Below are 15,795 nucleotides of genomic sequence, written 5' to 3'. Positions count from 1 at the left end.
TTGTAGGGTATGCTAGTGTACGGGGTAATCGCTAGTTGGTGCGTACTCCGTGTGCCGAAGGGCCTGTTTCCGCACTGTATCTCTAAACTAAACGGTAAACTAAACACTCTACAGCACAATACTGCCTGAGTTCATAACCACACTGACCATATTTCAAGCTATTAATATAGATGTCTCATATTTAAAATATAAGCACCAAGTTCCTTGGGGGTAATATTACCAACAATCTGTCCTGGACCAACCACACTGAAGCGACAACAAAGGCGGCACACCAACGCCTTTACTTCATCGGGAAACTGAGGGAATTTGACATGTCGCCAATGAATCTCACAAACTTCAACATATGCACCATAGAAAGCATATGGTCACATTGCACCACAGCTTGGTTTGGAACTGCTCAAGACCACAAGAAATTGCAGTGTGGTAGATGAAGGCCAGTCCATCACATAGACCAGACTCCCCACCACTGACTCCATCTGCACCTCAGCTGCCTCGGAAAAGCAGCCAGTGTAATCAAAGACATTGTCCCACCCCGATCATTCCTTCTGCTCCAGATTCCCGTCCGGCAGTAGGTATAGAAGCGTAAAAGCGCAATCCACCAGACCCAGGAACAGCCTCTTCGTCTCCGTTGTCAGGCTTCTGAACGGTTCTTCCAGAAGCTATGGTACTGTCCAATTCACCTCGACCCATTGCAGGCATTGAACTTTGTCTCTTGAAATTTAGGCTCCAGACTTTACTTTGCAGATACAGCATGGAAACAGGCTCTTTGACTCACCGAGTCTGCACCGACCAGCGATCACCCCATACACTAGCACTATCCTGCACACTGGGGACAATTTCCAATTTTACCAAAGCTAATGAACCTGCAATCCTATGCGTCTTTGGAGTGTGTGAGGAAACCGGAGCACCCAAGGAAACCCACGTGTCACAGGGAGAATGTATAAACTCTGCACTGACATCGCCCGTAGTCAGAATCAAACCCGGAGCTCTGGCGCTACAGTTGCGCCATTGTGCCGCCCCTATGGAATTGATGTGCTGCAATGCTGAGAACTATATTCTGCACTCTGCATCTTCCCCTTAGACCTACCTGTTGCAATTGACTCTGACCTGATTGTATTTGAATGTAGTGCTATCAGATTTGATTGAAAAAGCATGAAAAACAAACACTGTACCTTGATACATGTGACAATAATAATGAATCTAAACCTGAGTTATTTAAGTTGCTTGTTGTTTCTGTTAACAGACTGAGTTACCGGAACCAGTTGCAAGAGGAAAATGTTGATGTTGAATCACAGGACGGAAATGTTTCATGCAGCCAGCTCCGTCAAAGAAGATAATATGCGGAGAGGTGTTAATGACAAAGGTCTCAGGCATGGAGTCCTAATCCAGAAATGAACGTTGTGTGGGAAGGAACTGCAGATGCTGGTTTATATCGTAGACACAAAATATTGAAGTAACTACGTGGGTCAGGCAGCACTTCTGGAGAAAAGGAATAGGTGACGTTTCGGGCCAGGAACCCTTCTTCAGACTGACTATCCTTTGAATTTAAGTCAGGAGATGGTTTAGTTCACTAGATGCTGTCGGCTCCTGGCTTGGAACAGAATGCCCAAACCCCAACTCTGTTCCTCTCCCACCCACCTCTCTCTTCCCCTCTCTCCCCAGCAATTCTCTCACCCCCAGCCCACCCCCCCCCCCCCCCCCCCCCACCCCAAGGCACAGTGCTTGGAATATTAACACCAAATATTGTCAATCCCTTGTTGTTTGATGTTGCAATTATACCACAGGCAGCTGACGGTTCATTTTTGGTCAGCCCTAGTCTGAAGGGAATTGGGGGTCGTGTGGATGCAGGGAGTTTAATCCCTCCTCTTCTCACTGAGTAGCGGATGTACTGGAGAGCATTGTTCATTAGTTCATATGTTCTAGAAGCAGAATTAGGCCATTTGGCCCAACAAGTCTACTCCGCCATTCAATCATGGCTGATCTAACTTTCCCTCTCAACCCCATTCTCTTGCCTTCTCCTCATAACCCCTGACATTCTTGCTTAATCAAGACTCTGTCAATCTCTGCCATTGACTGTCTGCCACACAACAGCAGAGACCCTGACCTCGGGTACTGTCTGTCTGTGTGGAGTTTGCACGTTCTCCCCAATTTCCTTCATTTCCTAAATCCCACTAACAGAAAGTCAAACAGATACTGTTTAGAAGTGACCCTCGCGGTTTAGCTTAGTTTAGTTTAGTTTTGTTCATTGTCACATGTACCGAGGTACAGTGAAAAGCTTATCTGTTTCTCTCCCTCTGTTTCCCCGCTGTGATTTCTGCTCCTCTCCCATTCTATACAAACACCCCACCCCACCCCACCCCACCTCCTCGCCTGTGTCCACCTGCCACCCTTTGTCCTGCCTCTCTTCTCTTCCAGCTTTCTTCTCCCTCCCTCACCACCTACTATCAGTCTGAAGTAGGGTTCCATCGAAACATCTCCCATTTGATACCTCTACCCCTCTGCGGACATTGGACTTTGTCGATGGAGCTGATGCGCTACAATGCTGAGAACTACATTCTGCACTCAATATCTTCCCCTCTGCTCTACCTATTGTACTTGAGTTTGACCTGATTGTGTGTATGTAGAGTATTATCTGATCTGTTTGCATAGCATGCAAAACAAAGTTTTTCAATGTACCTCATTACACGTGGCAATCATATATTGAAACATAATGGCATGGTAAATCTGATCTTTCTGGCTAGCATCCAAAACAAAACGTTTCACTGTACCTCAATACACATGACAGGAATAAATTCAACCTAAACTTTTGTAGATGTTTTGGTGAACTGGTTTTTAACTAGTAGAATGAATGATCAGCAGTGACTTACAATTGTTGCAAGTTTTACTGTTATAGCTGGTGTTTCAGTTTGGCACAAAGGGTTAATTTGCCCTCCGCTGACTACAATAACCTCTTCTTCTCTCCTTCACTCAAGCTACCAATCATCTCCTTCCTCTCCACCCCTATCAAACCCTTCCTCTTTCCACTGACTCACCCAGTAGATTTCATCACAATGAGCTGCAGTCTCCGACCAGTCTGCTCCCAATTGTAATCAAGCTGCCACAACTCACTCAGTATGATTTGTTATCAAAAATATTCAAGACAGCTGACCCTATTTTTACTACTAACTGCAGCAGGTAAGTGTGGAGAACTTAAAATGCCTTTGTGACTTTTGTAAGTGTTGAATTGTACGGTGTGATTTTAACTTTCACGGTGGTATAAAGCGGACCACCCCTGTACAGCCATCGTACACAATAATGTTGTTGTCCTTCCCTCTTTGTTAGCAATTTGATCCAATGCTGACTGTTTAGTTGAGTTTAGTTTAATGGGTGATGATTCGAGACGAGACCCTTCTTCAGACTGAAGAAGGGTCTCGACCCGAAATGTCATCCATTCCTTCTCTCCAGACATGCTGCCTGTCCCGCTGAGTTACTCCAGCTTTTTGTGTCTAATGTTCGGTTTAAACCTGCATCTGCAGTTCATTCTTACACATTGAGTTTAATTTAGTTCAGTTCATTTCAGTTTAGTTGAGTTGAGTTTGCGGAACACGGTGGTGCAGTGGTACAGTTGCTGCCTTACAGCGCCAGAGACCCAGGTTCGATCCTGACTATGGGTGCTGTCTGTACGGAGTTTGTACAATCTCCTTGTGACAGCGTGGGTTTTGTCCGGGTGCTCCAGTTTCCTCCCACACTGCAACGACGTACAGGTTTGTAGGTTTAATTGGCTTCAGTGACATTGTAAATTGGTGCTAGTGTGTCGGAAAGTGCCAGTTTATGGAAGTCGGTGCGGAACCGGTGGACCAAAGGGCCTGTTTCTGTGCTGTATCTCTAAACTAACCTAAAAAAAAGTTTGATTTAGTACAGTTTAGTTTATTGTCACGTGTACCGAGGTACAGTGAAAAGCTTTTTTGTTGCATGCTATACAGTCAGCGGAAAGAGAATACATGATTACAATCGAGCCGAAGGGAATAACGTTTAGTGCAAAATAAAGTCCAGTAAAGTCTGACTAAAGATATCCGGGAGTCTCCACTGAGGTAGATGGTAAGTCAGGACTGCTCTCTAGTTGTTGATGGGATGGTTCAGTTGCCTGATAACAGCTAGGAAGAAACTATCCTTAAATCTGGAATTAAAATATCCAAGTTAAAATATCGAGCCAGGCATCTCAGTGTCGAAGGTAATTTGGGAAGTGGAACTATTTAATTAGGTTTCAACCATTGTTGAGTGGACTATATGTCACATATTTAAAGGATTAGCTTCAAGTTCCTTGGGGTTAATATTACTGCCGATGGTGTGTGTTGAGTGGAATTGTTTTATGGTGGAGCAGTTCGATTGTATCTACAGAGCCCCGACACGAAACGTCCAACATCCCTTTCCCTCCACAGATGCTGCTTGACACGTTGAGGTAAACCACGTTCTTCCGGCATATTCCAGCGTTTGAAGGATAAAAAGCACTGGAATAACTCAGAGGGTCAGGCAGCATTTGTGGAGGGTCATGTCCCGCTGAGTTCCTCCAGCACTCAGTGCTTTGCTCAAGATTCCAGCATCTGCAGTTCCTTGCATCTTCTCTCGGGTTCCGATTGCATCCTTGGCCGTTTATATTGCTTTCAAACGCTGTGCACTCTTATTTACACAAAGCATGGGATTTTCAAACTTGTCTACATGCATAATTACTTCTAAGAAATGATTCCTCCTGATAGCAATTTGTAAACCTCAGTAGGAATTATTAAAACCTGTCTTGTCTCCTTGTCTGAAGAAGGGTCTCGGCCCGAAACGTCACCCATTCCTTCTCTCCAGAGATGCTGCCGGTCCCGCTGAGTTACTCCAGCTTTTTGTGTCGATCTTTTGTCTCCTTATAACGTCTCTGGTCTTGCACCAGAGGTGTTTTCAGTTTGAAAAATAGTCATTGTACTTTTACTGTCTGCTATTGTTCATTTGAATTACGATAAATTGGCATATTTTCTCAGAGAACTGAGGTAAACCCTTGGAGTGACAAGAGACTGTAAATGCAGGAATCCTGAGCAAAACACAAAGTGCTGGAGAAACCCAATGGGTCAGGCAGCATCTGTGGAGGGAAATGTACGGGTGACGTTTTGGATCGGGAGCCTTCTGTAGATGTAATTAACATTTAACACAGCATTCAGAAGACATTTAGACAGACACATGGATAAAAACGGTTTAGAGGGATAATGGCCAAATGAGGGCAGGTGTGACTAGTGTAGATGAGCATCCTGGTCAGCATGGGCAAGTTGGGCCGAGTGCTGTATAACTATGACTCTAAGTAAACCCTACTGGTGTTGGATAATTCACTAGCAGATGCTGGCTAATACTCAAAGGGATACAAAGTGCTGGAGTAACTCAGCGGGTCAGGCACCATCTCCAGAGCTTGCCTATGTCGACCTATTACCTGCCATGCCTTGTCCTGCCTCTCCCCTATTCCAGATTTTTTTCTCCCTCCCCCCTCCCCTACAATCAGTCTGAAGAAGGATCTTGACCCAAAATGTCACCTATCCATGTTCTCCAGAGATGCCACCTGACCTGCTGAGTTACTCCGGCACTGACCTGCTGTGTCACTCCAGCACTTTGTGTTCTTTTGTGTGCTAACCAGCATCTGCAGTTCCTTGTTTCTACCCTTGAAACCATTTCCTTCTTGACTCTGCAGGACTGTTTTGTAGAGCAAGTAGCACAAATGCAAACGTGGTGAACAATGAACTGGGGGAACGAGCTATTTTAGTTGCTCAGGATCGATCCTCCGACACCAATCACCAAATTAAATGGATGAAAAAAACCAGTACTGTTGCCCAGTACAAGGACCGCCCCAAGGTGTACGGACAGTTTCAAGGAAGAGTGGAGATATCCAATGACGGCACCCTGACATTTCTCTCCACAACCAAAACTGATGAAGGAACGTACCGCTGTGATATATTTCATAAAGATGGAACAAAAATATCTTCCCAAGATGTTACCTTGAATTTATATGGTAAGTTTCATTCTTTTCAATTTCTTTCAGGCATGATCAACAATATGCCTGGGATGTATGGCTCTATGTTTCCCAAGACCAACATCGTCGGATATGTAATTAGTAGCACAATCAGAACTATATTCTATCTGTATCATAGAACAAAGAACATAGAACAGTACAGCAGAGGAACATGATGCCAAGTTCAACTAATCTCCTCTGTCTGCATGTGATCCATATCCCTCCGTTCCCTGCATATCCATGTGGCTATCTAAAAGCCTCTGAAATGCAAGTCTTTGCATCAACCACCATCCCTGGCAGCGCCTTCCAGGAACCTATTACCCTCTGTGCAAAATACTTTCCCCACACATCTCCTTTAAAGTTTCCCCCTCTCTCTCAAATGCTTTGCCCTCTAGTCTTTGACGTTTTAAACCTGGGGAAACGGTTCAGGCTGAAAAATTGAGGAATATGTACGGGCAAAGTAGGCATAAAGTGCACCATCAAATTCTACAAGTAATAAGGAAACGTAAAGTGCAAACGTAGAAACAAGGAACTGCAGATGCTGGTTTACACAAAAGTACCGGAATAACTCAGCAGGTCGGGCGGCATCTCTGGAGAACATGGATAGGTGACGTTTTGGGTTGAGACCCTTCTTCAAAGTGTGTCAATTTGATCTCCAGAAAAAGAGAAAGATAGATCTTTGCTTTCGAGGCACAATAACAACTTTTAAAAGACATTTAGAAAGATAGTACAAGAAAGGGGCATGAGCCAGGCAATTGGGACTAACTTGAATGGGGCATCTTAGTCGGCATGGACGAGTTAGGCTAAAGGGCATTTTTCAGTGCTGTATGACTTGATGACTATATAATCTTTTCAAATGTTTCAGTCACATTAGCATTTTCTGATTTTATTTTAATTCACAGTAATCTTTTTATCTGTGTGTGGGTTGACCCACGTAGTCAACATGAGGTGTCAGTCTGATGCACGCACCTGTGATTTCTGATAAGCCACCTACGTTTTAAATGGCCCACTTGTGGCTGGGGCCATGGAAAATGACTCGCAAAATAATTCAGACATCTTAGCTGCCAGATCTGCACAATGAAATCAAATGCCATTATTTGCCCAAGGGGAACAAGGTAATGTAGAACAGTACAGACCCAGGGTGCTGGAGTAACTCAACGGTTCAGGCAGCAACTCTGGAGAACATGGATAGGTGACGTTTTAGGTCAGGACCTTCTCAGTCTGAAGACGGGTCCCAACCCGAAATGTCACCCATGCAAGTTAGAGCCTAAAGAAGGGACCTAACCCAAAACATCACTGACACATGCACAGGATATGAACCAGAAATTCTTACTCGCTGTAACTTTTACAAGCACATTAGATGCAACGACAGAAATAAATTAAATATACCATCAATTACCAGTTATTCTAAGTAAAATAGATGATGACAGGGCAAAAATCAAATCATGTGAAGAATCTAGATAAAAGAATCTGTGATATCTGATCCAAATTAATTTTGGTTGATTCTCCATTAACTTCACGTTCAACGCATTGGGGTGAATAAACTTCACTCTATCACCATCTCTGTCTCTCCTTTTTGAACTGTGCAAAGTTGCAGAATGTGAATGAAACATAGATACCTCTTCCTCAAAAAAAGACACCGAGTGCTGAAGTGACTTCAGGGCGGCACAATGGCGCAGCGGTCATAGGGAGAATGTGCACACTCTGTACAGACAGCACCCGTAGTCAGGTTCGAACCCAGGTCGATAAGGCAGGTCAATAAGGCAGCAACTCTACCGCTGCACCACCGTGCCGCCCCTTCACATGTGAAATGTAATGGGACAGGTGGGGAAGGCATGCATCCCTTCCCCTGACTCGCAGTCTGAAGAAGGGTCTAGACCCGAAACATCACCTATTCCTTTTCTCCAGTGATGCTGTCTGACCCACTAAGTTACTCCAGCTTTTTGCGTCTATCTTCGGTTTAAAGCAGCATCTGCAGTTCCTTCCTGCACCTGCAGCCTTTCCCCGTTTCCTATGACCTGCAGTCTTATCGGAATAGAGTCAAGAGTTTAATTGTCATATGTAGCGATAACGGAACACCAAAATGCTCTCTTGCAGCACAGACCTGTTCCGATGAAGCTCTGCTAACATGAAATATTGGATTTGTTTCTCTCTCCGTAGATGTCATCTGACCTGCAGAATATTCCCAGACCCTTTTGATTTAATTGGTAAAGAGGGTCCCGTCATGGGGGGACAAGCAAGAGTACAAAGTGAGACCTGGTGTGGGGTGAGACCCGGTCACCACTGGAGACTATATTGAATACTTTTGTTACTCCCCCCACTCGCAACAAGGGCAGAGTCCCCCTAGTCCTCACCTTTCACTCCACCAGCCGTCACATACAACAAGTAATCCTCCATCAGTTTCGCCACCTCCAACGTGACCCCACCACTCGCCACATCTTCCCATCTCCCCCCATATCTGCCTTCCGCAAAGACCGCTCCCTCCATAACTGCCTTGTCAATTCTTCCCTTCCCTCTCGTACCACCCCTTCCCCGGGCACTTTCCCTTGCAACCGCAAGAGATGCAACACTTGTCCCTTTACCTCCCCCCTCGACTCCGTTCAAGGACCCAAGCAGTCGTTCCAGGTGCGACAGAGGTTTACCTGCATCTCCTCCAACCTCATCTATTGCATCCGCTGCTCTAGATGTCAGCAGATCTATATCGGTGAGACCAAGCGGAGGTTGGGCGATCGTTTCGACGAACACCTCCGCTCGGTCCGCAATAACCAAGCTGACCTCCCGGTGGCTCAGCACTTCAACTCCCCCTCCCACTCCGTCTCCGACCTCTCTGTCCTGGGTCTCCTCCATGGCCACAGCGAGCAGCACCGGAAATTGGAGGAACAGCACCTCATATTCCGCTTGGGGAGTCTGCATCCTGGGGGCATGAACATCGAATTCTCCCAATTTTGTTAGTCCTTGCTGTCTCCTCCCCTTCCTCAGTCCCCCTGCTGTCTCCTCCCATCCCCCAGCCTTCGGGCTCCTCCTCCTTTTTCCTTTCTTGTCCCCGCCCCCCCCCCTACCCCCACCCCCACCCCCGATCAGTCTGAAGAAGGGTTTCGGCCCGAAACGTTGCCTATTTCCTTCGCTCCATAGATGCTGCTGCACCCGCTGAGTTTCTCCAGCTTTTTTGTGTACCTTCGATTTTCCAGCATCTGCAGTTCCTTCTTAAACACTTTTGTTACTTTGTCGGCTACCTGTACATGGCGACACTTTGCATACCTTGTGTATGGCATACAAAACAAAGAGTTTCACTGGGACATGTCTCATGTGACAATAAAGTATCAATCAATTAATCAATTGATACAATTGAAAGTCAATGTTAAAATATAATTATTTTCTTCTTCCAGTGAGAGTCTCCAAGCCTGTGCTGAATGTCATCTGTAAGTCTCCAAAAGAAGTCAACATAACGTGCTTTGTAGCGAATGGAACAAAAATCCACATCACATTACACGGTGACTCGATGATCCAAACAGTCCAGGGCTCTTATTTGGAGAAGAAATTTTCTTTTAGAAAGACTGGGAATAAGAACTATTCTTGCATTGCGAAAAATGAAATCAGCGAAGCTAAGAGTGTGGAACAGGTTAACTGTGACGGTAGGTGATACTGAGTTTGCAGAAATATTGTTATTTTTAGAAAGTGCGATAAGATAGAACTAGTGTGAATGGTTGATCAATGGCTGGCGGGACTCAATGGACGAGGGGCCTGTTTCCATGCTGTATCTCTAAACTAAATATGTAGAAACCTATACTACATAAATCTGAGAGGATACTTAGTAACTTAGAAGGTCAAGCAGCATCTCAGAAGAACATGGATAGGTGATGTGTAAGTAGGAACTGCAGATGCTGGTTTATACCGAAGATGGACACAAAATGTTGGAGTAACTCAGCGGGTCAGGCAGCATCCCTGGAGAAAAGGAACATGTGACTTTTTGGCGTGAGACCCTTCTTCAGACTGAGAGTAAGGGGGATGGGAAACTGGAGGTATGAAAAGGTTAAGAGCAAATCAGAGCCGGCACCGATGACCATGGAAAGGTGGAGCTTACAATGGTCCATTGTTGGCTGTGGAAGAGGTGATAACGAAGGGTTATATGGAGGCGAACAGTGGAACTAGCAGGATGCCTAGGGTGGGGGAGGGACAGAGTGAGAGTTAATGTAGTGGTTATTTGAAATGAGAGAAATCAATATTTATACCAATGGATTGTACGTTGCTAAAGCAAAATATGAGGTGCTGTTCGTCTAATTTGCGTGCAGCCTCCCTCTGACATCCTCTAATTTGTTCCTTGTAGTTCAGTTTCGTTTCGAGATACAGCATGCAGACAGTTATCCCACTCTCGCATCCACTCCCTACAGACTAGGGACAATTTAAAGAGGGCCAGTTAACTTACAAACCCGCACATCATTAGGATGTGGGAGGAAAACGGAACACCCGGTGGAAACCCACGCAGTCACAGGGAGAACGTGCAAACTCCGCACACAGACAGCACCCGAGGTCACGATCGAACCTGTATCTCTGGCGCTGCGTGGCAGCAGCCCCACCCGCTGAAACAATATGTCAGCATAGTGTACTGTTGAATAGATAAAGCCATTTCACCCAAGTGTTAATAGTGATTGGAACATAGTGAATATTTTGCATGTCATTATATTGTATGTCAAAATGTATACCATTATTTCATATTGTGGTATTTTCTACTTGAATACTCGCTGCCAAATTCAATTTGTGGATTTTTCTTGACATGATTCATATTTTCATTCGTTGTTTTCACAGAAAAGAAATGGTCTAGGAATTACCAAATTATTATGCTGGCAGGAATAATTGCGCTGGGAATGATAATGCTTTTCCTCTTCATTTGTTTAATTATAAAATGTTGCCGATCGCAAACCAAGAAACGTGCTGGTAAGTAATCTGTTAGATACCAACTGTACAGGCAATAGGTAGAAAACTGGCAAAGTTAATGATATTTTAAAAAAGGTACAACAAACCCAAAAGTTGAGCTTATTGTCATGTTTATTGTCACGTGTACCGAGGTACACTGAAAAACCTTTGTTGCTAACCAGTCAGCGAAAGACTGTACATGATTACAATCGAGCCATCCACAGAGTACAGAAAGAGGATAAAGGGAATGTATGAAGGAACTGCAGATGCTAGTTTAAACCAAAGATAAACAAAAAATGTTGGAGTAACTCAGCGGGACAGGCAGCATCTCTGGAGAGAAGGAATGGGTGACGTTTTGGGTCGAGACCCTTCGTCAGACTGAAATCAGGGGGGGAGGGAGATAAATTTTCCTTGACCTCCATTCCCTTTGCCCTGTTTTCACACCTTCACACTTCCTTATCTACCTATCTCCCTCTCCCCTGACATCAGTCTGAAGAAGGGTCTCAATCCGAAATGTCACCCATTCCATCTCTCCAATGATGCTGCCTGTCCCGTTGATTTACTCCAGCATTTTGTGTCTTTAAATGGAATACCGTTAAGTGCACGATAAATTCCGTATATAGAAAGTCTGAGGGTCTCCAATGAGGTAGATGGGAGGTAGATGGGTCTCTAGTTGGTGATAGGATGGTTCAGTTGCCTGATAACAGCTGGGAAGAAACGGTCCCTAAATCCCTGAAACTCCCTCTCCCTGAAAGTGAAAGGTAAATGGATGTGAATGCAATGTATGTGATATAGGACTGTGACTCAATCAGTGAAGCAGGTCAGGCAGCGTCTCTGGAGAACATGGATAGGTGACGTTTTGGGTCAGGGCCCTTCTTCAGAAAGCAAAATGGATGTCACTCATCACCAAAATGGATGTCACTGGCTGCTGTTGTTATGTTCCTCACAGCATAGGCTGCAAGTTATGAGGTTCTTAAGGCTTCTCCACCAAGTACCACATGAAACTGGAATATTTGATGAGGGGCAGCACAGTGGCGCAGCGTGAGTCACTGCCTCACTGTGCCAGAGACCCAGGTTCGATCCTGTCCTCGGGTGCTGTCTGTGTGCGGAGTTGTTAATGTGAGTGACTAAAGAATGGAAAAATATCGCGGAGGGAAGCTAACAGATTGGAGGCATTCCCAAAGCATGTCCAAGTCCATAGCTCCCGGAAAGTGGCAACATAAGGAGATAGAGTGCTAAGGAAATCTTACCTTCATTGGTTGGGGCGTTGAACATAAGAATCAGAAGGCACACGGTATGCTTGCTTTCATCGGTTGGGGGATTGAGTATATGGTTGATGGCAAGACTCTTAACAGCATGTTGGGGTCCAAGTTCATAGCTCCTTGAAAGTGCCAACAAAATTAGATAGAGTCGTAAAGAAGGCATATGGTATGCTTGCTTTCATAGGTCGGGGCATTGAATATAAGAGTCAGGAAGTCATGATGCAGATTTATAGGACTTTTGTTAGGTCACATTGGCAGTATTGGGTGCAGTTCTGATACCCCCCATCACAGGAAGGAAATGGGGCCTTTGGAGAGGATGCAGAGGAGGTTCACCGCAATGCTGCCTGAATTAGATGGTATTAGCTATAAAGAGTGTTTGAACAAACTTGAATTGTTTTATCTGTAACACTGGAGGTTATGGTGTGACCTGATAGAAGTATGTAAAATTATGAGCGGCATAGATAGGGTAATAATAATAATAATGGATGGGATTTATATAGCGCCTTTCTAATACTCAAGGCGCTTTACATCGCATTATTCATTCACTCCTCAGTCACACTCGGTGGTGGTAAGCTACTTCTGTAGCCACAGCTGCCCTGGGGCAGACTGACGGAAGCGTGGCTGCCAATCTGCGCCTACGGCCCCTCCGACCACCACCAATCACTCACACACATTCACACACATTCACACACAGGCAAAGGTGGGTGAAGTGTCTTGCCCAAGGACACAACGACAGTATGCACTCCAAGCGGGATTCGAACCGGCTACCTTCCGGTTGCCAGCCGAACACTTAGCCCATTGGGCCATCTGTCGTCCCGAGACAGTCAGTATATTTTACGATGGGATGGAAATATCAAAGACTAGAGTGCATAACATTAAGGTGAGAGGAGCAAAGTTAAAGAAAATGTGTGCAACATCGTTTTTTTACACAGAGAGTAGTGGGTGTCTGGAGAGTGCTGCCAAGGGTGGAGGTGGAAGCAGATACAGAATGGTGTTCAACAGGCTTTGGGATAGGCACACGGATATGCAGGGAATGGAGCGATACGGATTATGTGCAGGCACTGTTCCTGTGCTGTACTGTTCTATGGTAAACAACCACGTTTTAACACAGAAAGCTCCCCTTCTGCGATTCCTCCTTCCCTCCGACCACTTTTTAACCCAGACCCGTTACCACAGCCATGTTTGTTTTCTGCAGTTCTTTCCTGTACTGGTCTATGTTCTATATATCTCATACCAAGAGCAGTGAGCAATTCCTGCTTTAAATAAATTAGTTCACCCCACTAACAAAACAACTGCTTATTTTGATCAAAATACAAAGTGCTAGAGAAACCCAGCGGGTCAGGCAGTATCTGTGGAGGGAATGGACAGGCAACATTTCCGTTCGGGACTCTTTTACTTTCTAAATCTGTCCAATGAAGTGGAAGACTTGCTTGCACTTCATTTCTGTAGATTCTTTGGGTGGTTCTGTTTTTGGCAAGTACAAAGTTGAAATACACTTTCATCCTTCAACAGAGTCTACGAGTCATACAATGCAGAAACAGATCCTTCGGCCCATCTTGTCCATGCCGACCATCCTGGCACTAAGCTAGTCTAAGCTCTTTGCGACTAATGTAGATATATTTGTGATATGCAGGAATGGAGGGATTGTGGTCAAGTTGGGCCAAATGACCTGTTTCTGTGCTGTATGACTCTGACTCTCTGTGACTCTAGTCTCATTTACCCACGTTTGGCCCATATCCCTCTAACCCTTCCTATCCGTGTACCTGTACAAGTGTCTATTCAAGGTTGTTATAGTACCTATAGTACTATCTCTGCTGGCAACTCATTCCATACACCCACCACACTCTGAGTGAAAAAGTTGTCTCTAAAGTTCCTATTAAATATTTCCCTTCTCACCTTTAGTTCTTGATTCCCCTACTCTGGATAGGTCTATTCCCCTCATGATTTTATACACCTCTATAAGATCAGTCTACTGTGCTGCAAGAAATCAACCTTGCCTTATAGCTCAGGCCCTCAGCTATTCAGTAACTTTAGTTTTAGGCACGGAAACAGGCCCTTCAGCCCACTATCGTATTTGCCTCCACCACCCCCCCTGGCCCCGCACATTTCCTTTAAACATTGGCCCATCTCCCCTTAAAGCTATGCCTTCAAATAGTTATACACACACAGCACAATTTAAACCAAGATATTTCAACCACAGCATTATAAAATATTTAAACAAGAATGCAAGCTTTGATACAATGGGTTTTTATATTGCATCATATGTTGGTGTATTGTGATGAAATAGACATGACTCAACTGGCCTAGAAAGTGGATTTTCTAAATGCCCTTAGAACAAAAAAAGGGGAACAGTACAGTACAGGAACAGGCCCTTCGGCCCACAATATCTGTGCTGAACATGATGCCAAGGACCAACTCTATCTGCCTGAACATAATTCATATCCCTCCATTCCTGCATATCCCAAATACTTCTTAAAGGCCACTATCATATCTGCCTTGACCACCACTCCTAGCAGCACGTTCCAGGCACTCACCACCCTCTGTGTAAAAAACTTGCCCTACAAAACTCCTTTAGAGATTTGGCCCCGTCACCATAAATCTACGCCCTCTAGTATTTGATTTTTCCATCATGGGGAAACAGGTTCTGACTGTCTACCCTATCTGTGCCTCTCATAAGTTTATGTGTTTCTATCAGGTCTCCCATCACCTCTGGCATGCCAGCGAAAACTATCCAAGTCTATCCAACCTCTCCCTGGTAGCCAACACCCCCTAATCCAGGAGTTGGTTTGAGTTGCCGTGTCTAGCCTAGTTTCTCGGCTGCTAAAGATATTTTTTCATAGCTGTGAAGTTAATGACGTTATTTCTTCATCCAGCGAAGCCGTACCCATACCAAGGTGAACTGACAGAAGAAAGGGAAATCGATTACGTGAATCAATCAAAGGCGTCAAGATCCAATCTTCGAGAGACCCACGTCGAATACAGCAGTCCACATCCGCAGCCAAAGCCTCGTAAAAGCACGGAAAGGGGAGAGAGAATGCGCGAAGGAGAGAGAGCGTGCAGTGAAGAAAGGAAGCAGGGAGGCAGGAACCGGCCGAGGGAAGGCGGGGTGCGGAGTGGTGGCACAACGCCAAGAGTGAATGCCTACGGGGGAAAGACACCACAGCGAGGAGAGGGACCACCAAAAACAGAAGCTAAAGAACCTAGGGGAAGGAGAGGGCCTGTGCCCATCCCTCCTGTGTGAGCCATCGATCTTCTCCAAAAAAAATTGCTTCCGAAAATTTAGGGCGCAGCAGTAGAGCTGCTGCCTTACAGCGCCAGAGACCCGGGTTTGATCCTGACTGCGGGTGCTGTCTGTACGGAGTTTGCACATTCTCCATGTGACCGTGTGGGTTTTCTCCGGGTGCTCTGGTTTCCTCCCACATCCCAAAGACGTACAAGTTTGTAGGTTAATTCGCCATCTCTAATGCCCCTATCCCACTTAGGAAACCTGAACGGAAACCTCTGGAGACTTTGCGCCCCACCCAAGGTTTCCGTGCGGTTCCCGGAGGTTATAGGTGGTTGCCGGAGGTTGCAGGTAGTGGAAGCAGGTAGGGAGACTGACAAAAAAAT

General features: G+C 45.3%; 2 protein-coding genes across 3 annotated transcripts in view; one reads left to right on the top strand and one right to left on the bottom strand.

Annotated features, from left to right (window-relative positions):
• Positions 1-15,795, bottom strand: part of LOC116980607 (carcinoembryonic antigen-related cell adhesion molecule 1-like) — a 134,214-nt gene that overhangs the window by 42,506 nt on the left and 75,913 nt on the right. The window lies entirely within an intron of this gene.
• LOC116980606 (T-cell surface antigen CD2-like) lies at positions 3,043-15,541 on the top strand. Of its 2 annotated transcripts, XM_033032998.1 has the most exons (5): positions 3,043-3,165; positions 5,690-6,013; positions 9,400-9,645; positions 10,817-10,945; positions 15,060-15,541. In XM_033032998.1, exons 1-5 carry the CDS (start codon positions 3,114-3,116, stop codon positions 15,425-15,427), a joined length of 1,119 nt encoding a protein of 372 aa, XP_032888889.1. In that variant the 5' UTR covers positions 3,043-3,113; the 3' UTR covers positions 15,428-15,541. The 2 variants fall into 2 exon arrangements, with proteins under 2 accessions (XP_032888889.1, XP_032888890.1); XM_033032999.1 differs by lacking the exon at positions 10,817-10,945.

This window comes from Amblyraja radiata, chromosome 14 (assembly GCF_010909765.2).
Source record: "Amblyraja radiata isolate CabotCenter1 chromosome 14, sAmbRad1.1.pri, whole genome shotgun sequence".
NCBI classification, from domain to species: domain Eukaryota; kingdom Metazoa; phylum Chordata; class Chondrichthyes; order Rajiformes; family Rajidae; genus Amblyraja; species Amblyraja radiata.
Note: the sequence above shows the minus strand (reverse complement) of the source record. Positions and strands in the feature narration are given on the sequence as shown.

What these genes read in the sequence shown, in the direction of transcription:
- LOC116980606 (XM_033032998.1), top strand. Translation starts at nt 3,114, where the DNA reads ATGATTTGTTATCAAAAATATTCAAGACAGCTGACCCTATTTTTACTA. An exon ending in GGAACAGGTTAACTGTGACG is followed by an intron (nt 9,646 to 10,816) that starts GTAGGTGATACT and finishes TTGTTTTCACAG; the next exon opens with AAAAGAAATGGTCTAGGAAT. An exon ending in GCAAACCAAGAAACGTGCTG is followed by an intron (nt 10,946 to 15,059) that starts GTAAGTAATCTG and finishes TTCTTCATCCAG; the next exon opens with CGAAGCCGTACCCATACCAA.